This window comes from Dreissena polymorpha, chromosome 1, assembly GCF_020536995.1.
Source record: "Dreissena polymorpha isolate Duluth1 chromosome 1, UMN_Dpol_1.0, whole genome shotgun sequence".
In the NCBI taxonomy this organism is placed as follows: domain Eukaryota; kingdom Metazoa; phylum Mollusca; class Bivalvia; order Myida; family Dreissenidae; genus Dreissena; species Dreissena polymorpha.
The window spans coordinates 150,793,508-150,819,613 of record NC_068355.1 but is presented as its reverse complement, the minus strand read 5'-3'; the positions used below and the strand labels follow the sequence as shown (position 1 = coordinate 150,819,613).

The window sequence follows — 26,106 nt, the reverse complement described above, 5'->3', positions numbered from 1 at the left end:
TCTTATCCTGTCATCTTTACCTTAAGATTTTCTATTAGAACCAGGTATGAACTCGCTCAGAACAGCTCCTCTCACGTCAGGTTTCTTTTTTGGTGGAAGGATACAAGAAGCAATCTCAGCTGGCAAGGATGACCAACTTCATGCTTCTTTGGCTAGAAACAACTCTGGACAACGTCAAGGGGCCTTGAAGCATCCTGCTCCTAGGCCACGAGCAGTTCCAGCACACAAGAAGGCTTAGAGAAACAATATTTTCTCTAAAAGGCCTGCTTTTAGTCCACGGTCGGGTCTTAACAGGCCCTCTTCCTATAAAAGACCTTCTTTTTCTAAGAAGTCTTATAGTAGAGATTCTGGGAAAAAGGACAAACCCAAGCCGGATCAGAGGAATTTAAAAACCTTCTACCGGCAAGGGCGCACTACCTCCTTATCAGCCCTAGGGCCCTACCCTTTCTACCGTCACAACCTCTGATGCCGGAAATAGCAGTCGGGGCCAGACTTTTCACTTTGCAAATTGATGGTTTCAAATTACTTCGGACGTATGGGTTTATTCTTTGGTTACAAAAGGCCTGACTTTTCAATTAGAAAAAAGTCCTCCACTTTCTCGCGTCCCTTTGGAGCTGGTATCTCTGCATTCACATATTCCAGATTCCATTCTCGGTCTCTTGGAAAACAGGCGGTAGAAAGAATTCAAGATCCTCATTCTCCAGGATTTTACAGTCGTCTTTTTCTTGTTCAAAAGAAAAATGGTTCCTGGAGACCAGTAATAGATTTAAAAGTGTTCAACATGTACCTTCTCAAACCAACTTTCAAAATGGAGACTTCTTCCTTCATACGGAACTCCATCCAACCCCTGCATTTGGGGGTGTCTTTGGATCTGGAAGATGCGTACTTCCATGTTCCTATACATCCCAACTACTGGAAGTATCTGCGATACGCCTTTCGAGGTCAGGTCTACCAGTTCAGGGCTATGCCTTTTGGGTTGGCAACGGCCCCACGAGTTTTTACCAAACTAATAGCTGCAGTCAGAGCACACCTTTGAGTTCATGGGATACTTCTCCTTCAGTATTTCAACGACTGGCTATTACACCAGCTTGATCGTCAATTGCTTTAATGCATCCTAGAATTCTCTTGGAAGGAACTCCTCTCTTTAGGGCTCCTTCTCGATGTGGACAAATCAGACCTCATTCCTTCTCAGGATTTTACTTTTGTGGGAATGAATTCTTGACCCACATCAATCGGGTCAGAGTGCCACGTCAACGTATATCAGACCTTCTGGTAAAGGTCAAATGGGTTTTATCCCAATCTCATATAACAGCTCAAGAATTCCTCTTTCAACAGTATCCTGAGCTCAGTAGCAGACTTTGTGCAGTTGGGACGTCTCTTCCTACGTCCTCTTCAGCACTATCTCTCAGCTTGTTGAAAATGGTCTCCGGGCAATCTACTAACACAGATTCCAATCCTTCCTTCCTTAGTGTCTGGCAGGAGTTCCACTTCTTCCTCCGCAACAGTCATTATATCTAATAATGGATGCGAACAAGGAAGGATAGGGTGCACACCTGGAACCTCTGTCTGATAATTTCAGGGTTGTGGTCTCATCAGGAATCTCAGCTACATATCAACAATCTAGAAATGCGAGCAGTCTTTCTGGCTGTATCTCATTTCCAATCACATCTTCAACATTCTTGTGTGATGGTGTCAACAGACAACACATCCGTTGTCACTTACATCCAGGCACAGTGGGGAACACATTCTCACTCCCTGTATCTGGAAATCAGGAAATTACTTGTTCTTTGCAAGACACTTAACATTTATCTTCTGGCCAAATATATACCAGGTCGCCTCAACTCCCTGGCGGATGGGTTGTCTCGCAAACACCAGTTACTTCCTTCGGAGTGGACACTTCATCAACAAGTGACCAACCAGATCTTTTTCAAGTTCCGTTATCCCCTGGTCGACCTTTTTGCAACCAGACACAACCACAGACTTCCTCTGTATGTGAGTCCAGTTTACGATCCAGCAGCGTGGGCAATAGACGCGCTTTCCAGGAGATCTTGGTTCAACGATCTTCTCAGTCTCCTGTACGATTATCCCAGGAAACTTCCTCACAGGTCAGATCTTCTGTCTCAAAGAGGCAGACTACATGCGGATTCAGAAATGTTCCACTTACACGTCTGGCCGTTATCAGGCAATCTCTGCAGAAGAAACGTTTTTCTGTCAGGGCTTCAACCCTTGTTGCTTCTGCAAGGAGAAAGTCCACCAGAGCAGTCTATGATACTCGATGGAAACTCTTCTCTAATTGGTGTATTCGAGGGAAAATTGATCCCCTCAATCCCTCTGTTAGACGCATAACGGATTTTCTCATCTATATTTTTGATGATAAGAAACTTTCTCTTAGCTCCATCAAAGGATATAGATCTATGATTTCGCATACATTGGCTTTTAGTAAGTCATCACAAGTCTGTGCTGATCCAGCGATTTCGGAACTGATTCGAGCTATGGAACTTAAACGTCCTGTTTCTCGGACACTTGCTCCTAAATGGGATTTGGCTTGTGTTCTTGATTCTCTTACTAAGGCTCCAAATGAGCTTCTGGATCAAGCTTCTTTACAGTTCCTAACTTGGAAGACCGTTTTCCTTCTTACTATGGCTTCAGCCAAACGGAGAAGTGAAATTCATGCTCTTTCTATCGAGGATGGTCATCTTCGTTTTGATTCCTCAGATGGATCTGTTAGGTTGTTATGTCAGCCAGGATTCCTTGCTAAAAATCATATCTCCTCTATGGCTTCCAAACCCTTCAAAGTTCCAAGTCTGTCTAGAACTTGTGGACATAAAGATGATGATAGACTTCTTTTCCCCGTAAGAGCTTTGAAGTTCTACCTTAATAGGGTAAAGTCTATTCGAGGTTCTCGCAAGAGACTTTTCATTCCATTAAAGGGGGGGGGGGGCAATGTGTCTGCGGCTTCTATTTCTCGTTGGATAGCCTCGACTATAAGGAAAGCTTATTCTTCTCTTTCATCGAGGGATTTGTCCCTGTTTAAGATAAGACCCCATGAATTAAGAGCTCTTTCGGCTTCGTGGGCTTATATTAATCAGACCCCACTGTCTGAAGTGCATCAAGCTGCTTTCTGGAGGAATCCAACCACCTCCTCTTTTTATCTTCGTTCTCTTGAGTGCCAACAAGACAATTTGTATATGTTGGGTCCTCTTGAAGTTACTCAAACTGTTGTCTCTTCTATGGCGTAAGTACTCTAGGCCATCCGAGAATTAAGTACAGTTATGTACTAACGAAGATTATCTGAGGACATGATTTTATTATCTCTGGCTGAAAAACCCTGGATATGGGTTCTGCTGTGATGGGAAAAGATATGTGAACCTTCCCGACACAGCTGCAAAATCAGCTAGAGATAACAGGTAACGTATTTATGATATTAAAACAAATTTTTTAAAGTAGAATTCATTTTAATTATTAAATACTTACCTGTTATCGGTAAGTCCCATCTCCCACCCCGCTCTTGCCTTCTTTATGTTCTTTTTGTAAAGGAAAGATGAGTTGTGGTTCTTGATTTCCGGTTAGGTTACATTGTACTATGTTTAACCTGACTTGGATTATTTGTAGAGGTGGACGATTCCCCAGCACTTATATTTTCCGGATGATAAAGCTCCCTTGGAAAGGGGTAAGCTAGAGATAACAGGTAAGTATTTAATAATTAAAATGAATTTTACTTTAAAAAAATTGTTTTAACATCGTAAGATGGTCATCTACTAAATTTGTTGAAATAATGACCTTGGGGTCAAACCTGGCCACGCCATAGGGCTTGACAAGATTTATAGACTCATAAGTTATTAAGTAAATAACTTGAAAAAAATTCTCTGAAATTACAAGGGTAAGGGGTTAATAGTTGGTATTTACCATTTTATGGTGATCTTGTACCAAGTTTGTTGAGGAAATTACCCTGTGGTCAAAATTGGCCCTGCTATAGGGGTTACTTGTTTTCCTTTTATGTTTTTAGTGAAAACTTAACAAAAGTTCTTCCCTGAAACCTTAAGGCCCAGAGGTTTGTTAATTATCATGTAACCTCTTATATTGGCCCTCTGCTATAACTTCAAAATTGTCATCTCTGAAATCCCAAGGGTTAAGGGTGTAATATTTGGTGTTTAACATTGTATAGTTTTGTAGTACTTTGTTTGTTTAAATCTTGCCACTGGGGGTCAAAATAACAAAACCACAAGGGTCACATGACTTTTAAAGCAAATAAACTAAACAATCTTATTCTATATGGTGTGATATATTGTAAAGTGCTCCTCTCCTAATTTTCTTTAAGTCTTGCCACAAGGTTAAAAATTGGCTCCATTCTAGCAGAGTTTGTTTTTTTGGTAATTGGGCCTGGTCCCTTATGATTGAGAAAATCGTGGTGATCTGACTAAAATTGGGAAGTTATTGTTATTGTTGTTTTGTTAACAAATGCTTCAAAGACACACACTTTGCCTCTGACCTTGAAATGAAATACATGTTAATCAGTACATATAGATGCAATTTGAAAGTGTGCAAAATTGTCATAAAATCTATAGCTGAGCTAGCAAGTAATTCATTATTTTTCAAACAGTACCGCTTTTAAAACAGAAAGTAGGATTTCTATATGTATATCCATTTCGACAAACACGATTATTTTTAAGTTTTAAAACCCCAAAATAGACATATTTCTACATTGTAACCACCAGGTGTATATTCTAATTGGCATAGATAAAGTTAAATCTATAGCCTAGTTAGCAAGTAATTTATTATTTTACAAACGGTACCGCTTTTAAAATGGAAAGAAGGATTTCTATACGTATACGTCCATTTCGACAAACGCAATTATTTTTAAGTTTTAAAGCACAAAAAAACATATTTCTACCTTGTAACCACCAAATATATTCTAATTGGCATAGATAAAATTGAATCTATATCCTTGTTAGCAAGTAATTTAGTACTATTCAAACTGTAACGCTTTTAAAACCGAAAGTAGGATTTCTAGACTTATACGTCCATTTCGAAAAACGCGATTATTTTTAAGTTTCTAACTTGTAACCACCAGATGTATTCTAATTGGCATAGATAAAATATGTTTCTTATTTATACTTAAATTTACTATGCCAAATAAGTTGTGAGGGTTTCAAACTTGAGAATACAAGCGTTTTCAATACTATATGTACTAAGGTCCAACTTATGGCGCTAGATGGGAGATGGACTGAATATTGAGATCTGAAAAATAAAAATCTTCATGAAGGAATTTTAATGTCCAGTTTGGTTAAAAGATCTTATCTGTTTTCAAACAGAGTTTTTGAAAAAACTTGATAAAAAATAAAGTTGTCAATTACCACAAAATCAGCTTATAAAAGTCTAGTTATATCCCGCCATAGGCGGAGGGATATTGTTGTGGCGTTGTTCGTCAATCTTTCCGACCATCCGTCCGGAGCCTTATCTTGGAAGTGCTATGGCGGATTTCATTGAAACTTGGTATGAGTATATATATAGATAAGAGGATGATGCATGCCAAATGGCATTGTACACCATCGGTTAATAACGGAGTTATGGCCCTTTGTATCTTGAAAAAATGCTTTTTTGAGTGTCAAATATAACACTTTTGTGTCCAGAAGCATATTGGCGGGGGATATCAAATCAACGAATTTGCTTGTTTCTACATGTTTTAGAGATGAGAGACCCAGGTCCTTTTTGCCCTCATGCTAAAATGATACTTTGTACAGCATCATGCTACTTATTACGACATGTGGCATCAGGGGAGTATTCTTTATTATCTATGACACTTAGTTATTCAGGACTCAGCCCTTTCTTAACAACATCTTTTGTCATACTTTACTAAATTATTTATGCATGGATTGCAGAGTTCTATGAAGGAATATTGTTGTGTCCAAATTATGAGATGGCATTATTATGTACATCGGCTTTTGTAAATTAATTGATAAAAGTTCAATGAATTCTTCCTTGCAGGAGCATGTTGATCTGTCATTCAGTCGTCATGTCCTGGACACCACCATCATTTCCTTGGTACAAAACGCCAGGAACATCAGGTAGGATCTGTACATATAAACGAAAACGCAAAAAATAATTTGAACCTTCATTCAGCTATCACACAAACAGATGGCAAACTGCTCCCTAATCTATTTATCGCTATTTGTCGATGAATACATACATAAGATTATGATTGACACTTGTCGAGATAATTATTACGAAGAACAAATGAATCAATATACAATATTAATTTAAGTTGCAAGGAGAATGTTGGAGAAGTATTTCCAATGACTTTATCACTGATAATTTTTACAATTATTATGATAAAATACACATTAACACACCAAGACAAAGTAAGGTAACTATCCGCAGGGTGCTGGACATAAGTGGATGCTCCTCCCTCACAGACGCAGGTGTGATATCGCTGGCCCACTTGCGAAAACTACAGAGGCTGTCTGTCAGCTACCTGCCAAACTCTGTGAGCAATATCTGTATTGAATCTTTGTAACTGGACATACACTACACTTGTTTCACTTTGAACAAATGAGAATGATTGTAACATTTGAGCAGTGATTATTATTGGTTTAATACAAGGATGGGTGGGTCAGGGCCTGACATTAACAGTATTCAGATGTGAATGTACCAAAAATGGTCACGGACAAGTAAAACAATCGTCTGCTAGTCAGATGGGACTAGTGAAAAATAAATCCAGATCTTCTCTTTCAATTATAAACTAGCATAAACATTTGATTACAAAATCCAGTATTTTGTTAGGAATTAACTTACAAATCTTCATGTTGACATTTTAACATTAAAAATCAAATTACTCTGATGCTTACAAACTGTACTGTTTTTAGCTTACCTGATTGCTCAGGTGAGCTTTTGTGATCGGTCTTTGTCCGTCGTATGTCCGTCCGTTCGTCGTCCACATTTGGTTTGTAAACACTTTAGAGGCCACATTTCTTGTCTGATCTTCATGAAACTTGGTCAGAAGATTTGTCCAAATGATATCTCGATCGAGTTCGAACTGGGTCATGCTGGGTCAAAAACTAGGTCACTAGGTCAAAAAAAAGAAAAACCTTGTAAACACTGTAGAAGTCACATTTCATGCCCAATCTTCATGTAACTTTGTCAAAATGTTTGTCTTTAATGATATGTTGGTTGAGTTCAAAAGTGGTTCCGGTCCGTTGAAAAACATGGCCGCCAGTGGGCGGGGCAGTTTTCCTTATTTGGCTTTAGAGAAACCTTGTAAACACTCTAGAGGCCACATTTCTTGTCCGATCTTCATGAAACTTGGTCAGAAGATTTGTCCCAATGATACCTCGATCGAGTTCGAAACTGTGTCATGCTGCGTCAAAAACTAAGTCACTAGGTCAAAAAATAGAAAAACCTTGTAAACACTGTAGAAGTCACATTTCATGTCCAAACTTCATGTAACTTTGTCAAAATGTTTGTCTTAATGATATGTTGGTTGAGTTCAAAAGTGGTTCTGGTCCGTTGAAAAACATGGCCATCAGTGGGCAGGGCAGTTTTCCTTATTTGGCTATAGAGAAACCTTGTATACACTCTACAGGCAACATTTCTTGTCCGATCTTTATGAAACTTAGTGAGAAGTTTTGTCCCAATGATACCTCGATCGAGTTCGAAACTTCGTCATGCTGGGTCAAAAACTAGGTCACTAGAGCAAAAAAAAGAAAAACCTTGTAAACACTGTAGAAGTCATATTTCATGCCCAATCTTCATGTAACTTTGTCAAAATGTTTGTTTTAATGATACATGTATGTTGGTTGAGTTCAAAAAGGTGAGCGAACTAGGGCCACTTTGGCCCTCTTGTTTAATATAAGAGATTACCTACATATTTCAATTCACAAGACTGTTGCTGTTAGTTCCGTTGTGTATTAAACAACATCATTTACACTTGCAGTTTATTAAAATAAGATTTTGTTCATAACTTGTAAACAATTGAAACTCACGAGTCAGTCTTGTATGTTTACAAATAATATTTTCTTATGCACAATGATGGGCTGTTAGCAATTATTAGCAATGGTAACATAATTGTGATCTATATAAGAGGAAGACAATAGTTTTTAATGTCAGTCATTTTGCATCATTGTTTTATGCTAGTTTTATTTAATAATCAGGACAAGTGAAATTGTGGAACACTAGTCTGTCAGAAGTAATGGATTATTAATAATATAAATAAATTCGGGCCCTATGGTTTTTGATATGCATATAGCTGTAGTGAATATATTATCTCCATAAATTAATGTCATGGTAAAGCAGCAGTTTGACAATATGCAAATAAAATGAAAGAAAGTGATTAATTTGCAAAATAATACTTTTTTAAATTGATTTATTGTATGCTTTCATTTGTTGATAGGAACAATAATTTATTTAAAAATGTTACAAGGTGTGAAAATAATCATGGAATTTCTTAGTAATTCTATTCAGCACTGAAAGCAAAATATTTGTATTTGAGTCGCTTAATGCGAAAATGAGTCTTATGCCATATGCGACCAGCTTAGCTCCAAACCAGCCTTGGCATCCATGCAATCTGGTCAGAAGCTATCCTGTCCTCTATATAGAGAATAACAGGTTACTGCCTATTATTTTTGTAATATATCAGGCAAGGCTTGAATAATAGCGAGGCAAGGCATTCCGGGCCGTTATTTTATTCGTGCCGAGCCTGATATATTACAAAAAGATCAGACAGTAACCTGTATTTCTGTTTATCATACCTCTACGTCCCCGATTTTAAAAAGCACAAAAAAACTGCAGTTTTAGCGGGAAATAATATGACTTTTGTCGTTTGACGTGTTAATAATGACTTCATGAGTACGCGTGCTTAATATTTGTAAAAAATGTTGTTTGCTGTTTGTGTTGCATTTTCTGTTTAAAATATATTACATCTTGGTATCAAATTGTTTGTTTTGTTGAATCTGTTTTGATATTACTAAAAATGATTACTTTATAGTTGTTACCGAGTAATATGACCATCCTCCACACATGACTGATATACGAACTTCCTGTTGACCATGATATAAAAAAATATATCAGGCAACGTTTTATCAGGCAGATATCAATGCGGTGGTATGATAAAAAGGAATGCCAAGTTTTGTGGTCTCATTAGCTAATTGGGTAGCTCTTGACTAGACTGAGTAATGGGCAGTCTGGTTTGGAGCTATGCTGACAGCATATGGCATAAGACCCATTTTTCCATGACATGGCTCATATTTAAAGCAGGTTTCATCAGAAAGCATTGACAGAATAGTTCAAAATGGCCAGCTGCATGCATTGGTGGCACAGGCAACAAAGTGTGTGACTGATGAAGGTAGTCTTATTCATAGTTTTAGTTTTGTTTTCTTTGAAAACTGTAATGAAATAAAATGAAATCTGATCTTTTAGAGCACTGGGCGTCATATGAAAAACTGACAGGAATGTGGAGCATTCACAAGAAGAGCAATCTTTTTTTATCTTCATCTTAATTCTTATAACTTTTGTTATATGTTTATACTTGAAAGTATGCAAATATTGTTTTCAGAAGAAAGAAACTTAATATATCTCTATATTGTTTATCTATTTTATATGTTTAATATGTACAAACACACACACACAAGTAGTCCTTTTTAGCCAAACTGCATATATGTGTAAAAAGCTGATGAGCCTGTTTGGCTTCAAAAATACAATATGGGTAACAAAAAATCACTAACAATCATTAAGTCCTGGATTGTGAGACTACCTAGCATCGTGTTATAGAGGAATTTATTTGCCTGTAAAATAAGACAAATATTATTCACAGTGATAATCAGCCTAGCGACACTGTGCCCCTGTGTAGAGTACGTAGACGTCAGTGGGTGTTTCCAGATTACGGCCAGGATCTTTGAAGCCTTTCGAATGGATTCCAGTGTTCAGCGTCAAGCCAAGATTGAACTCAAGCTTGGAGGTATAATTTACCAAATGTGATAAACACACAACAAACTTACCAACTTAACCACTGTGGGTTCGAGGTTACCAGCTTGTTGTGTTGTTTATATGATTGAGTTCTGATGGTAGCATGTGTATATGTAATTTGAGGTAAACTGGATTTTTATGCCACCGGATCGAATGATCGGGAGTATATTGGTTTTGGCCTGTCTGTCATTGTATGTGTCCGTGTGTGTGTCCCAAAACTTTAACCTTCTTCATAACTTTTGCAATATTGAACGTTGCAACTTGATATTTAGCATGCATGTGTATCTCATTGAGCTGCACATTTTGAGTGGTGAAAGGTCAAGGTCATCCTTCAAGGTCAAAGGTAAAAAAAATCAAAGCGGCGCATTAGGGGGCATTGTGTTTCTGACGAACACATCTCTTGTTTTATTCAATCTTAATTGAATCATACATTTTACATATATGATATTTATATAAGTTTTCCTCAAAGTTGAAAATCCTTTTCATAAGATTAAGAAATGTTTGTTGTGCTGCCAGCATCAAACATGTGCTTATCAGTCAATAACTTTTTATGCTCCCCCCAAAAAATTTGGGGGAGCATATAGTCGCCGCTTCGTCTGTCCGTCCGTGTTTCCGTTCGTGCACAATTTTTGTTTGGGCTATTTCTCAGCTACTAATGACCGGAATTCAATGAAACTTTATGGGAAGCTTCACTACCAAGAGGAAATGTGCATATTATCAGCAGGTTCTGGTCGGATGATTTTTCACAGAGTTATGACCCTTTGACATTTTCCATTACTTGTACATATAGTGCAATTCTTGTCCGGGCTATTTCTCAGCAACTAATGACCGTAATTCAATAAAACTTTATGGGAAGCTTCACTACCAAGAGGAGATGTGCATATTATCAGCGGGTTCTGGTCGGATGATTTTTCACAGAGTTATGGCCCTTTGAAATTTTCCATTAACTGTACATATAGTGCAATTCTTGTCCGGACTATTTCTCAGCAGCTAATGACCGTAATTCAATAAAACTTTATGGGAAGCTGCACTACCAAGAGGAGATGTGCATATTATATGCGGGTTCTGGTCGGATGATTTTTCACAGAGTTATGGCCCTTTGAAATTTTATATAAAAAAATTATTGTCCCCCCAACTACTGTGCCCTCAAGACATTTCCTTTTATCTGAATATATAGTGCAATATTGTGACCAAAAAAAAACTTTGTGGAGCATCACCCGTCTCTGACGGTTTCTTGTTTTGAGACCTTGCTTGGAGTATGTCTGGTCAAGGGCAATGTAAATAAAAGTGAAAAAAAAGTTTTTACTCATTAGACCGAGTTTGGGAATGCATTTGGGCAGGTTGGGTCATCATCCTTGCTGCTGTTAATAAAAATTGTAAACCAGCAAATGCATGTTTTCTGCAAATAAGTTTAGTTTGCATTGACAATCTTTCATGACACGTAGGATATAGCAAGATTTAGATTGACACCTTATTGGTGATTGTATAGGGTGTGTTTTGAGTAAATTTCAATCTCCTTGTCCGAAATATAGAAGTTGGTTTAGTTTCCATCGTGATATTGTGTTGTATTTTGTGTGTAGGTTGCCTATATATGCAGACCTTTCATGGGAGTTCATTTGTGGAAATCACGTTAAGGTTAAGTCGCTGCTTCTAAAATAAAATAAAAATCTGCATAAGAACTTGAATATAGATAAAGTTATTGTGCTTAAACATTTTGTTAAGGTTTACAGAGTTTGCCGCTGCGATTTCTTCGTGACTATTTTGGTCGATTCAAGGTCAATATTTTTAAATGGAGAAAAACTTTTTTAGCTCAAAAGGTTAAGTTTAAATGGGTGGTATTATTCTGAAACTATCATGCAGACCAAGCTAGGGATTGCACAAGTATTAAAGTAAATAAAAAAACAAAATATTTAAAACCCGGTTTTATTTTTTGCCATTCTTCTTGGTAAACATAAAATGTAATGTTGCCTATGGCCGCGAATAATGTTTGTCTTGTCTGTGTGTAGGGACTGCCATAGACTGGGAGTCGTACCAGGTGGACTGGGTGTCTGGATTCTCACACCTCGATGTCTCCATGCACAACTTAGCCATCAACGCACTGCGGCCCGACATGGATATTATTCTTCCTAGTTCGTACAGTAATGTTTACTTTCATGTGTACTGCGATCTACAGTTGATCTTATAATACACATTGTCAGATTTTACTGATTTATAACTTATTATGCCCCCCTTCGAAGAAAAGGGGGTACACATGTATATTGTTTTGCACATGTCGGTCCGTCCGTCGGTCCGTCTACCAAATGGTTTCCGGATGATAACTCAAGAACACTTAGGCCTAGGATCATGAAACTTCATAGGTACATTGATCATGACTGGCAGATGACCCCTATTGATTTTCAGGTTAAAGGTCACGGTCAAGGTCACGTTTGGGGGGCATATGTCCACGACCGCGGAACACTTGTTTTTGATTTAGTTTAGTCCATCATAGCTGTGTCCATTATAATCTATCTTCTTCTATTACTAGACGCTTCTTGGAGTAAATGTGAATGTCCAGTATTTTATTTCTTTTGCATAAAAGTTGCTTAAAAGTTTCTACTAAAGGATTTTATAAAATGTTATGACTCTCAATATGTATATTGAATGAAGATGTTTTATACTAATAGTTAATTATAATACTATTACCAGTATTCACTGTTTTCTTTGTTTATAACTTGGTAACATTGTTGTCCATATATTTGTGTGATTGTGTTCTGTAGGTTGTGAGGTTGTGTGATTGTGTTCTGCAGGTTATGATGATGTGTGATTGTGTTTTGCAGGTTATGATGATGATGATGGCTGGGAGGAGGGTGAGGACTTTGCTCCACATCTGCCTGTAGAAGGTAAGGCATGCCCTGCTGGTACTGAATGCTATGTGCTCTTACAGGGTTCCCAGCCAACCTGGAAATCATGGAAAACCTGGAAAAAGCATTTCCCGTATTCCAGTCAGGGAAAAGTCAGGGAATTTGAGAAAAGTTCCTGAAATCAGGGAAAAATTAAGATTTTTTTTTGGGTCAGACTTTCCTGACTTGTGTCGAGAAGTCCATACGATTTAAACAGCAAATCTCGATTCCTCTGCATGCCTATGGTGGCTTTGTAGTATTCATGTAGCTTAGTTATGTCTGCAACTGCTATTTATTGAGGGTGTCTAAAACAAGAAATAGGTCGAAATTATGATCCTGGAATTTGTATTTTCCATCAGGGAAAAATCAGGGAATTTTGTTCATACAAAAAGGTTAGAACCCTGTCTTACATACATCTACAAGTTTGAACTTGTTATCTTGCACCACTTAAAGAAGCAGGGGTATATTGCTTTGCACCTCTCTGTAACTACGTGGACCGGTCTGTTTGAAGACCTTTCGTCTTCGCACAATAACAATCTGTTACCTACAACCTTGAAAATGGTATGAAGGTTACTTTGGAGAAGAATACACCTATTGATTATGGGGTCAATAGGTCAAATGCCAAGATAACCGGGGCATGTAAAAAGAGGCGGGTTACATCACAGTAGAAAAGTATGATAATTAGGTTGAGTACAGTACCAAAATAACAATCACTCTAGCAGATTTTCAAAAATGATAAAACAGTATTAACACAATAGAAATTCTATGGATTTATTACAGTATTAACATCAACAAATGCCTTCAACCATAAACATAAAAACCTCTTTTACAGAGACTTGTTCCAGTAAAAGTAGTAATCAATAAATTGATTTTGCTGGCTGTTTTATAACTGTTGACAAGAAACCTCATTAAAATGTAATGCATTTTGGAGTTATGTTTTACAAACATCTCTTGCTACACAGCATTTTCGCAAGGTTTTTTTGTCAGCAGATGATGCAGCTGACTGCATTGAGCTCCCAAATTGTATAAATTGTCTACTTTGCAAGTTAACCCTTTGCATGCTGGGAAATTTGTTGTCTGCTTAAATGTTGTCTGCTGAATTTCTAAAATTAGCATTTTCTTCGATTTTTTTCAAAGAATACTATCAGAATAGCAAACAGTTTGGATCCTGATGAGACGCCACGTTCTGTGGCGTCTCATCTGGATCCAAACTGTTTGCAAAGGCCTTTAAAATTCGGTTCCTGCACTGAAAGGGTTAATATAATTTGATATATACATGTACCAGGAACATGGAACACTGAGGCCAAAGTATTACTTGCTACCAGTAAATATCAAATAATATTCTATGAACCTAGGGCCGAACGCAGACATTTTTGACTGGGGGGCCCAACTGGGGAGGGTGCTGGAGGGGTCTCATCTCCCGTATTTAAATTGTTTTAAATCCGACTTCAAGGTGAATTTTAATGCTTAATAAAACATTTCATGATGTAAACTTATGCCTTATGGATTATGGCAGTCAGCCGTGCCTCAACCTCTTGTCAATTATTGTTTTAGCATATGAGCTGCGTTCTGAGAAAACTGGGCTTAATGCATGTGCGTAAAGTGTCATCACAGATTAGCCTGTGCAGTCTGCATAGGCTAATCAGGGACGACACTTTCCGCTTTTATGGTATTTTAAGTTTAAAGGTAGTCCCTCCTTACCGAAAATCAAGTTTAGGCAGAAAGTGTCATCCCTGATTAGCCTGTGCTGACTGCACAGGCTTATCTGGGTCGACACTTTACGCTCATGCATTATGACCAGTTTTCTCAGAACACGACTCATATGATCATGGTATAAGCAGTAAGCATAATTCAAAACCAGGTATTCTGCTGTTGCAGCTGAAGTTCAAACTTTCTATTTTTCCTGAATTTTAAGGTTATGGTTGTTTCCTTTGATACATATTGCATCATACCAGAAGGTCACATAAAACTCGGAACGAGGACATTATATATTTTTGTTCCATTTTTAGACCAAACCCATGATGTGAATACCTTTGAGAGAGCAATGAACAAGTGCTTATTTATAGATCTTTACTAATTGAGCTTCAGACTTAGATGAAGCATTAGACTTGTGTTTTGACTGGGAGTGGCACAATGTGTATTTGCTACCCCCTTTGATATAACAAGTGAGGCTGTTGACCAATAAGAAGTTGTCACCACTATGGTGGGGGACATATTGTTTTGCCCTGTCTGTTGGTTGGTTTGTGTGTTTGTTTGTGCAAACTTTTGCAGTATTGAAGATAGCATCTTCATATTTGGCATGCATGTGTATTTCATAGAGCTGCACATTTTGAGTGGTAAAAGGTCAAGGTCAATGTCATCCTTCAAGGTCAAAGGTCAAATATATGGGTCAAAATCACTAATTTAATGTACACTTTAGCAGTATTGAAGATAGCAGCTTGATATTTGGCATGTATGTGTATTTCATGGAGCTGCACATTGTGAGTGGTGAAAGGTCAAGATCATCATTCAAGGTCAAAGATATTGGGACATAGTGTTTCACAATCCTACCATTTATTATTGTTTGTGCATTGTCTTAATTGGCTATATCAATTCTCACTGCATGTGTTATTATACCCCCACAAACGAAGTTTAGGGGATATATATAGGAGTGAGCTTGTCTGTCTGTCTGTCGGTCCCTATTAAGTGTCCGCTCTCTAATTCAATTTGATTTCATCGGATCTTCACCACACTTAGTCAGATGTTGTATCTAGATGATGTCTAGGTCAAGTTCGAATATGGGTCATGCCAGATCAAAAACTAGGTCATTGGGTCACTTGGTGCGTTTTAAACATTCAGCATGTTGTCCGCTGTTTTTGTGTGAAGACAACATGCAAAATATTCTGTGTCAATGCAGCATGTGGGGGTATATGTCATTTTTGTGATGAAGCTCTAGTTTAAGACAGCAGATACAGTATAAATGAAAATAAATCATCCGTATCCATAAGTGAGTAATTTTCTGCATGACTCTTTTCAGCATATCAACCAGATAATGTGGACATTGATGATGATTGGGATGAAGATTACTATGGCGACGGTTTCCTTGAAAATGATGACCCGCTGGAGCAGGAACAGTGGAACATGTCCTAACACAGAGACACTATGCAACTGATCTTATGTTTTATGCATGTCATTGTTATATGCACTGCAATGAATTTATTGATAAACGTGTTATGTGGTTTTAGCTTTGTCGTCTGTTTTGCCTTTGTTGTTTAGTTCTTTTGTCCTTTGTGCATCTTAACCTTTGGAATACTCGAGAGGCCACCTTTATTGTCCAATCTTCTTGAAACTTGGTCAGAACACATGTCCTAATGATATCTTGGCCGAGTTTGAAACTTGATCACCTTAGGTCAATACATAACATGACGTGACAACTGACGAATACCCCCACATGCAGCATTGACACCGACATTTTTGCATGTTGTCTTCATAAAAAACAGCAGAAACCATGCTCAATGTTTAAAACGCACTAAGTGACCCCATGACCTAGGTTTTGACCCGGCATGGCCCATGTTTGAACTTGACCTACACATCATCTAGTTACAACTTCGGACTAAGTGTGTTGAAGATCGTATGAAAACTACTTGAATTAGAGAGTGGACACCATGCTGAATGTGTAAAACGTACTAAGTGACCCCGTGACCTAGTTTTTGACCCGGCATTACCCATTTTCAAACTTGACCTAGACATCATCTAGATACAACATCTGACCAAGTTTGGGGAGGATTGGATGAAAACAACTTGGGTACAACTTGTACCCCAGGTACTCTTAAGTATACGTACATGTACCTCGGGTACGGGAAATATACTTAAATGTACCCGGTGGATATTAAGACTGTACCCGAGTTGTGTTCACGCCCAAAATCCGATATCATAAAACTCGCTACCAATCGCCTTAAACGATATTGTTTATTTTAAACAAATAGAAATTTTAAAAAAAGTGAGAGTTTCGATAATATTGAGGCTATTTAATAGGAAATTGATAATTGTGATATTTTTTTTTTTTTAAGCTGACAATGACTGATTTAGCGTTAAAATTGCCTGGTTCCTTTTAGTATATTTACCATACCAGGGGTACATGTAAGTATACTTAAGAGTACCCGGGGTACATGTAAGTAGTACCCAACCAACAATGACCAATGGAGCATTTGCGAGCTTCACTGACGTTACGTATTTTGACGATGTCGACGTCATTTCACCAAAATAACCTACCATTGGTTCAAATACAGCTAGTTGCATGTGTTTTTCAAGCAGATATTTCACTAGCCACAATTCCAGTTGATTGACAATCGGTCAAGTAATTGCTGTACGGTTAGCACAGCTTTTTCCATTTACTTCTTTTGTTAGCGATGCGGCTTTAATCTCTGTTCAGGGCCAATTTAAGTTTGGTTGGTGGTCGCCACACTGTACAGAAGGGTTTTCCTAAAAATACACCATGACCACATATTTTTAGCTCACCTGAGCACAATTCTTAGACGAGTTAAAAATTGATGCCGGTTTGTTGAAAAACATGGCTGCTAGGGGGCGGGGCATTTTTCCTTATATGGCTGTAGTAAAACCTTGTTAACACTCTAGAGGCCACATTTATTTTCCGATCTTAACGAAACTTGGTCAGTAGATTTGTCCCAACAATATAATCTTGTTATCTCAGGTGAGCGACTTTGGGCCTTTCAGGCCCTCTTGTTTTTATAACTTTCAGTTAAAACAAAATGGCTAGAAATTGCAGTGGTCTTTCGAAGCCCGTTCAAACCTTTCGCTAGACTAGTAAATTAATAAGTAAGGAGTGCTTGAAACACTCCGGATTCTCACCTAATGCAGCCTATGGAGCAGATGGACACCAACTTAGAAGCACACACGTGGGTTAAGTCATTCAACAAGCTTTACATTGTTTGAAGTACCTGTCGTGTAGAACACTCGTACAATCTGACCAGGGCTTAATGTATTTTTATGTACTGAGTTGTAGTTCGAAAACATGCTGGTATCATCAACTAGAGGTAACTTTCAAGTTGGAATTAATAGATGCTAAGATCAAAGCAGTTTACTCACATTACAAAAGCAGTTTACTCACATTACAAAACAACACGATGATGAAATTGTTATTGTATTTTTTGCCCAAAATAAACGTTATGTACATATTAATTTAACATACAGCAAACAATAATCCGTACCAGGTAAGCAAACAAGTCTCAAAATAAATGAATACAAAAATATATGATATTTACACACTATCACATATTTTACTCAAAATTTGATTCATTGCAGCATTATGGCCGCAGTATGGACAGATACATGGATTGTTTATTGAAATTAAACTAAACAAGAGGTAGCAAAATTAGCTTATACAGAGTTTCCTGTATTTTACGTAACCTTAATAATGTTGCATACATTCTGGTTCATAAATTTAAAGCCACACTCTTTGGTTGGGAATTGATGAACAGTTATCAACTCAGTACAATTTAATACAAAACAAGACTTAAAACATACCAGTAAAACCAATATTAACTGAAATATGTGTCTAAGGAGCAAAGGCCCCCTGTCTGCATACAGAAATCCATTACTCTATTCTTTTGTGGACAAAAAGACAAAACTCGCAGGGCTGAAATCACTTTTTTAGCTCGACTTTTCAAAGAAAAATGAGAGCTATACTACTCGCTCCGGCGTTTGTTAAAGTTTTTTACAAGTCAAATAACTTAAAACACTTTCAACGATAATGAACTCAAACTTGGAATACCGGTACTTCTTTATGGCAACAAGACAATAGTGTAGGTCATGGTGCATAACTCTGTCAGCATTATTGTTAGAGTTATGCCCCTTTTTAATTTAGACTTTAGGGTAATATTTTTAATAAGTTCAATAATTTGAATACTACCATAGATAATCAATTCAGACTTGGACTACTTCCTTATGAGAACAAGACACTTGTTAAGGTCTAGCTGGATAACTCAGTATAAGCAGTTGGTGATTTATTTCAACTGAAGCCTCTTTTTGATGATTGGATTTTTAAGCGGTTAAAACCTGATTATGGCCCTTAATCATGTAATTTTTGGAAAGAAAATTTGACATGTCTGAATTAACTACTCAGCCCTACCAAGTTACTCCCAGAAAGTGTAGATTTTAGCCATCGCTTATCAGCATAACTAATCAGTGTTAACTGTTCTGTGTGTATGGTCATTATGCACACTTCCCTGCCAGGCTGATCACAGCCTGCTTGGCGAAAATAAATAAACCCAGGTGTTATCTCTGGCGAGATCTAAATCTGCTGCAACATGTTTCAGAGAGTTATCGACCAGTTTAATAGGGGTCATTAAGCTTACAAATAAAAGATTCGCATCTTGCGCATGCGCAGTAAGCTGGTGGGCAAAAAAAACAACAATGAAAATGGCCGACATGGCGTTGAAGAGAATCGCTCCATTATCACCGGATATACAGCTGTCAGATTACGTAAAAAAATTGAACCCAGAGGCCAAACAACGATTTGTTATAAAGTTAATGTATAATTATGGTCAGAACATCTTGTCTGACCCGTACACTCTGAAGAATGATTGGAAAGACGATCCTTCACTGTGGCCTGAAATCGACTACATTGACATCTGGGCATATTTAATTAAATCGCCGGGATCGTTTACCAGAGTCGCTGAAAGCATACAAGTCACTAAAAGCTTACAGATATTTTCATCATTACGAAAAGATCTTTGTGAATTAAGAACCTTTTGCAATGTTTTGTATTAATTACAACCTTAACAACTGAGTGGGTGGGGTAAAGCACATATTTTGAGTAAGACCTGTTTAGTAAATGTCCGACATTTCCTTCTTACTTATGGGATTATATGACGCTTTCTTTATATTTTATTTACTGTCTTTATTGTGTTATACCTGTTTTGAGACTATTAATTACATGTGTAATAAATCTATTTTGGAGTCATTATAAATGAAGGAGACACGTGGACAGTCTGTTTGTCCACGATTGTTTGAGCATAGAAAAGAGCAGATAACTGGCATGAAAGCCCATGATGTTTTCGTCATCAAGGTATCTTCAAACACAGATAATCTGGTTAGGCATATAACAGGAAGCAAGTGTTACAATTTGTCTGGGAAAGCGGCGGTGAAATGGGAAATAACAATGAAGAAAAGGCAAGACATGAGTATGTTCAACAGCAGAAGGGGAATCACCAGTATTTGAATGTCATGACTGCAGGTCTGCTGGTTCATCAAGAGAAACCATTTATTGCCGTGTCTGTTGATTGGGTAGTAAAATGTGCCTGTTGCCCAAACAGACTGTTAGAGATTAAGTGCCCAAATAGTTTAAACCTATTTATTTTAGCTCGATTAAATTGAAAGCCTAAGGCTTATATAAACGCTCTCGAGTCCTTTTCCTGGGCCTAGTACCAGTACATGGTGTCTTTTGGGGAGATCTAAAGAACGCTCCCACAAGTGCCCATATAAACATAGGGAGAAAAAAATCAAGACATTAAGGACAAAGACTTTTGTTTAAATAAGGAAGGTGAATTAAAAAGCAGCCATAGATACTACACACAAATCCAGCTTCAGATGTATGTACATGATGTGCAATCATGTGACCTGTTTGTCTACACATCTGTTGAAAGTGTGGTGGCAACTCTGTCCAGGGATAATGACTTTTGTCAGAAACTAGTCAGCAAGTGTGACGATTTTTTCTTTAAATTTGTGCTGAAAAAAAACAAGCTCAGCATGTGAAGTGTCTTCCCCGAGCATCAAGACTTGTGACAATGAAGTTGCTTCAGAGCATCAAGACTTGTGACAATGAAGTTGCTTCAGAGCATCAAGACTTGTGACAATGAAGTTGCTTTATGGTGTCTGTGATACATCAAGACTTGTGACAATGAAGTTGCTTTATGGTGTTTGTGATAAATATAAATTGCCAACTAAAAAATGTATTTTGATCTTTTGGATATGTATAAAACAGGTAAGCTTGAAATTTGTTCGTAAAATAAACTTATGCTCACCTTTGTTAGATTTTAAACTTGACATGTAACAAACACCGAAAACGTAATATGAAATGACTGAAATGAAAACTTATAGAAGTTAAATGATTTTAATGATTTTAAGAGACAGTTTTTTTCACTCTTTCAGATTGAAAACCAAGATGACTTTTCATATTCCATCAGTGAGGAAACTTACAATAGTCTTTGACGAAAATGATTAAGAATATATTACCTTTGATGAGTTCAAAGCATTTCTGAAAAGCAATAAGTGTGGAGATAAACCAGCAATTAAAAGTGGCAACATTTTCAGTTGGTTGAAAGGAAAAGATCACAGTGTAAAAAGTGTTGAAGGAAAATCTTCATTTAAACTGGAGACTTAGTGCAATACTGTATGTCATATCGCAACACTTATGAAGTGCGTAGACAGGTAACGAAGGAAATTCGGGGGATATTAGTTAAACAGTCAGAGGAAACCTCCATTACATCTACAAAAGAGATATCCAAACATATAGCTTATGCTGATTTTCTATCTAAAGTCCTTTTGTCGGAACTTAAAATTGAGAAGTTACATTTCAACATTAAATTCATTTTACAACAAGAGCACCGCATAACGGTTGCCACGCTCGGCTGCGAAAGCTTGTCAGTTTTTGTTTTTTTTAAGAGGTCACAGTGACCTTGACCTTTGACCTAGTGACCCAACAAGAGACGTGTTTGTCAGAAACACAATGCTCCCTACTGCGCCGCATTGAAATAAAATTTCTATTTATCATTTGGCAGGTATAGAAATCATCTCCCTTTAAAGGTTATTACTTCCCTTGAATTTTGTCGATTCCAACAGGGGGGGGGGGGGGGGGGGCAGAGTGGGGATGGTCTCACAGTCAATAAGACCATGTCAGACATCACTGACAACCAAGGCCTGTGGTTTAAAAGAGATCATAGCCAGAGTTGATCATGTATCTATGGACATAAGTCCACAGGTATGTTATGACCATCAAAGAAATTATAATTATATCATTTAAAAAAAAACTTTGACAAATCAATCATGGAGAGTTATAAATAATCAAAATAATAAATCTGTACAGTAACTGTAAAAAAACTTCAATTCTTGGTAAGGAAATATATAATATGAGATTTATAATTATATAAATTACTTCCCTTGAAAATAATTGTCTGTAACAAATCTCTATTTTTAGTAGCAAATAATTAAAAGCCACTACCGTGACTGTAGATTCACCACTCAAAATGTGCAGCTCCATGAGATACACATGCATGCCAAATAAATAAAGTGGCTATGTTAAATATTGAATAAATTACTCCCTTTTTAAAGCTTTTACTTCCCTTAAATCTGTATTTTTTACCGTAGACCGTAAAGGATGACCTTGACCTTTTACAACAATGTGTTTGTCAGAAACACAATGCCGCCTACTGCGCCGCTTTGATTTATTTAACAAAAATATATACGTGGGCAGTTCAGATAACTATGTCCATTTAAAGCTTATTACTTCCCTTGACTTTGTTTTTTGCACCCTAGACCTTGAAGGATGATGTTCACCTTGAAATTTTACCACTCAAAATGTGCAGCTCCATGAGATACACATGCATGCCAAATATCAAGGTACCATCTTCAATATATAAAAAGTTATGGCCCATGTTAAGGTTTGAGCACGACGCCTGCGGTGGACGTCGGATGGCGAGCTGGCTATGACAATAGCTCGGGTTTTCTCCGAAAACAGCCTCGCTAAAAATGAGTTTACTGAAGAAAGCTGTAGGAAAATGTTTCTTTGAATTGCATTTTATGAGAGATTGAGATTTTAAAATTGAAAGTGATTCATCTGAGACAACAATTATGAAAAAACTAAATTCTTATCCCAAATGCAACAGGCGCACCAACTTGCAGGGACGATAATGGAGCAGTCAAGAAATGAAATTTTTGAAAGAAGAAAGTGACGGGAACCTGCTGAAATGGGTGAGCAAATATGTATCGGAGGAAAAAAACACAGTCCTTCTATTATTGAGTCACAAGTGATGAATGCAATGCCTGACCAGAGCTTTTTGAATGCAATTGTATTGCCTGATTGTACCAGTCACTGTACGCATGATAAGTCATTATATGTTTATGCAGACATTTCAGAAGGCAGCCAGGCTTTCATTCCTGATATTAAGACTATAATATCATCATATGTAAAAACAAACCACAAGGAAACGTGTTCAGAATTTGTGTTCTTTTCTGGATCTATAAAAAAGTATAAAGAATCTTCAGGGGAATACATGCGTTTTAAATTGCGAGATGATTTTCTGTCCGAAAGACTGAAGGAATCTGTTTTGTATTATTGGAAATCTTATAATTGTGACACAGATTCTAGCTTTGAAGATACTGATGAAACATGTCGACGTTGCTTTGGTACACCTCAAACAAAGCCATTGTCCACAAAATCATTTAATGTGCTTTCGGAGTGGAAAATTGAAACTCCTCTTGTTTGCCAAAGTCCGTTTGAAATATTCATCAACCAAAGGTCACAAGAGCAGAAGATGATCAAACAGTTCTTGAAAAAGAAATACAGTGGAATTCTTCAAGACAAAAGCACACAGGAACTGTCGATGAATTGTCATTCCCTGTCGGCAGTATTTAATTTAACGTCAGCAGGAGGGCTAACCCAAAGTTTAACGACAGGTGGACAAAAGTTGAAAGACATGTCAAACAGTGAAAAGACCTATTTTAACACATATTAAAAAAATACCCATTGACATATGAGACATGGGCTGGTAAAAGCACAGAAAAAGTTTGTGTAAGAGACTGCGTCTTAGTCCTAATATGTGGGAACACATTGAGTTGAAACACACAATTTTTGATCGAAATATTCTTTAGTAGAACAAAGGGCCTTTATTTTGCCCACAACCATTGTCGCAAACAATAATGTATTTACACTCACCTACACATTAACTCTAAAGTGAGATGCAAACAGTAGATAACGAGGAAGTGAAAACACAAGTTATGCGACGTACAAATGTGAATGCTTTCTGGCTTCCACTTTGTGTTTGTGAGGTCATATCTTTACAGTGCAAGAGCCAAGAAATACATTGTATACATTTCTCTCTTAAAGACAATTCCAAGGCCTCATATTTAAAAACTAATAAACAGCTGTTTTGCATCTTTAAAGACATAAAAACATAATGGTTCCAAACACAATGGAGCTCTGCATTATCAACATGAACAAGAGATGGTCAGTCGGAGACAGTTGTCCCACACCCCTACCAACACAGGACATTGTCACAAAGACTTTGATCATTTACCTAAATTTCAATAAGGATTATCTACTGCTCAAGGTCATTGCATCTGCAAAGTATGAGGCCCATCACTCAATCCTTTAATGACAAATCGAGTGGAAACCAAATTAACACTTATGATAGTCACAGTGACCTTGACCTTTGAACTAAAGACCCAAACTTCAATAGGGGTCATCTACTGTTCAAGGCAAATCAACATGTGAAGTATAAAGCCAAGCGGTAAATTCTTTGACAATTTATTAATAAGAAAGAATTTTCACAATTATTGTGAAAGTGACCTTGACATTTGACTAAGTGACCCCAATTTTAATATGGGTCATCTACTGTTAAAGACCAATGCACATGGAAAGTATCAAGCCAATTCATGGATCAGTTGACCAGTTATTGATTAGAAATGATTTCCCACTAAGTGTGACAGTGACCTTGACCTAGTAACCCCAATTCCATTAGGGGCCATCTATGGTCCAATGCAAATGGGAAGTATCAATCAGATCAGTGAATCATTTGCAAGTGATTGCTTGAAAACAATTTCACACCAAATATGACAGTGACTTTGACCTAGTGACCCCAATTTTAATAGGGGCCATCTACTGGCGAATACAAATGGGAAGTATCAAGCCAATTAGTCCCTCAGTTCACAGGTTATTGATCTGAAACAATTTTCATTATTGGTGTGACAGTGACCTTTGACAGAGTGACCCCAATTTCACTAGGAGACATCAACTGGCAAAGGCCAATGCACATGGGAAGTATCAAGCCCGTTGGTCAATCTATTCACAAGTTATTGTTTGGAAACGACCTGGTCTATCAACAGACAGACCTACATCCAGCCAAAACAATTTTTGAGCAACATTTTCATGTCAGGTAAAAAACATGACAGTCACTCAATAGTAAAATCTTGAACAAGTTAATTCACTCTCAGTAATTTCGCTTCAATTAAAAAAAAATATTCCTGGAATGTTTGAACATTTTACACTTAAAACTGTTTACATTCATTAACAACATTAAAATCATTGAATATAAAACATATGTACAAAGCTACAATAGCGAGATAACAACTCGTTTAAAACAGTATACACTATATGCATTTAAGATGTCAAAATCAGAAAGATTTTAGGTAAGAAAACAAGGAAAGCAAAACTATGAAATAAAAACATAAAAAGAGAAAGGTAATTAAATGTATAACAATTTGTAATGCTATATACCATTACATGCTATTAAAACGGAACTCAGAATATCGCATAAAATTCAAAAGATGAAAACATGAAACATATTTAAAATGCTACTTGCCTATAATACTAATAATAAATTGCTCTATCCTAACAAAGTCAAACTCACTAATCAGACAACCATGAGTAACCATGAGTGTACTATGATCAATTAACTGAACACATCCTGACTAGAAATGCTGGCACACTATCATCAATACAACCCACTTACAGGCTCCAAGGGGAACTGTAGCATGGAAAAAACACTCATTTTGTTCTTGACATTTCTTTTTACACCCATACAACTTATAAACACAAATTCATGTGTAACATTGGCAACAAGAAACTGAAAGAATCTTCAGTGGATAGTGTTAACATCGTCTAATACTTCATAACACTATGAGTAACAACCAACATTCATGTCCAACATTGGTATAAAAGAAACTTAAAAAATCTTCAGCAAAATGTTTCAATGTCATGTAACACTCTTCTCCACTCTTGTCATGCTAATTTGGTCATTGTTGCTACATCAGTCTCCATATGCAGACGACATTGTTGTCTGTACCACAGGCCAGGTACTCCTTACTGGACGATATGGCAACGCAATTCACAACAGGCTAAAAGGTGAAATATACACTGAACTTGTACAGTCATGAAACATGCTTAAGTTTCTATCCCCTACCCCTTTTTTACACAACAAAAACAGCATATAATACGTGTTGTCAAAATATATAAAAACACCAGAGTTAAAAGTACCTTAACAAAACAAAGTACAAA

At 37.1% G+C, this 26,106-nt stretch overlaps 2 protein-coding genes across 15 annotated transcripts in view; one reads left to right on the top strand and one right to left on the bottom strand.

The window, feature by feature from the left end:
• LOC127855895 (F-box/LRR-repeat protein 7-like) overlaps nt 1-16,059 on the top strand; it is a 54,564-nt gene extending 38,505 nt beyond the window's left edge. For 13 of the 14 annotated variants that reach the window (XM_052391881.1, XM_052391840.1, XM_052391811.1 and 10 more), the window contains 7 exons: nt 5,986-6,065; nt 6,379-6,484; nt 9,247-9,337; nt 9,806-9,949; nt 11,964-12,086; nt 12,774-12,836; nt 15,853-16,059. In XM_052391881.1, coding sequence (XP_052247841.1) covers nt 5,986-6,065; nt 6,379-6,484; nt 9,247-9,337; nt 9,806-9,949; nt 11,964-12,086; nt 12,774-12,836; nt 15,853-15,965 — 720 coding nt within the window. In that variant the 3' untranslated portion in view covers nt 15,966-16,059. The remainder of the gene's footprint in view (nt 1-5,985; nt 6,066-6,378; nt 6,485-9,246; nt 9,338-9,805; nt 9,950-11,963; nt 12,087-12,773; nt 12,837-15,852) is intronic. The other variant, XM_052391800.1, reaches the window with a different exon arrangement.
• Nucleotides 16,060-17,963: 1,904 nt separating this feature from the next.
• The window catches only part of LOC127855814 (leucine-rich repeat and WD repeat-containing protein 1-like), a 48,638-nt gene continuing 40,495 nt past the window's right edge, over nt 17,964-26,106 (bottom strand). The window contains exon 16 of the mRNA XM_052391634.1: nt 17,964-25,946. Within this exon, the coding sequence (XP_052247594.1) occupies nt 25,854-25,946 (93 nt within the window). The 3' untranslated portion in view covers nt 17,964-25,853. The remainder of the gene's footprint in view (nt 25,947-26,106) is intronic.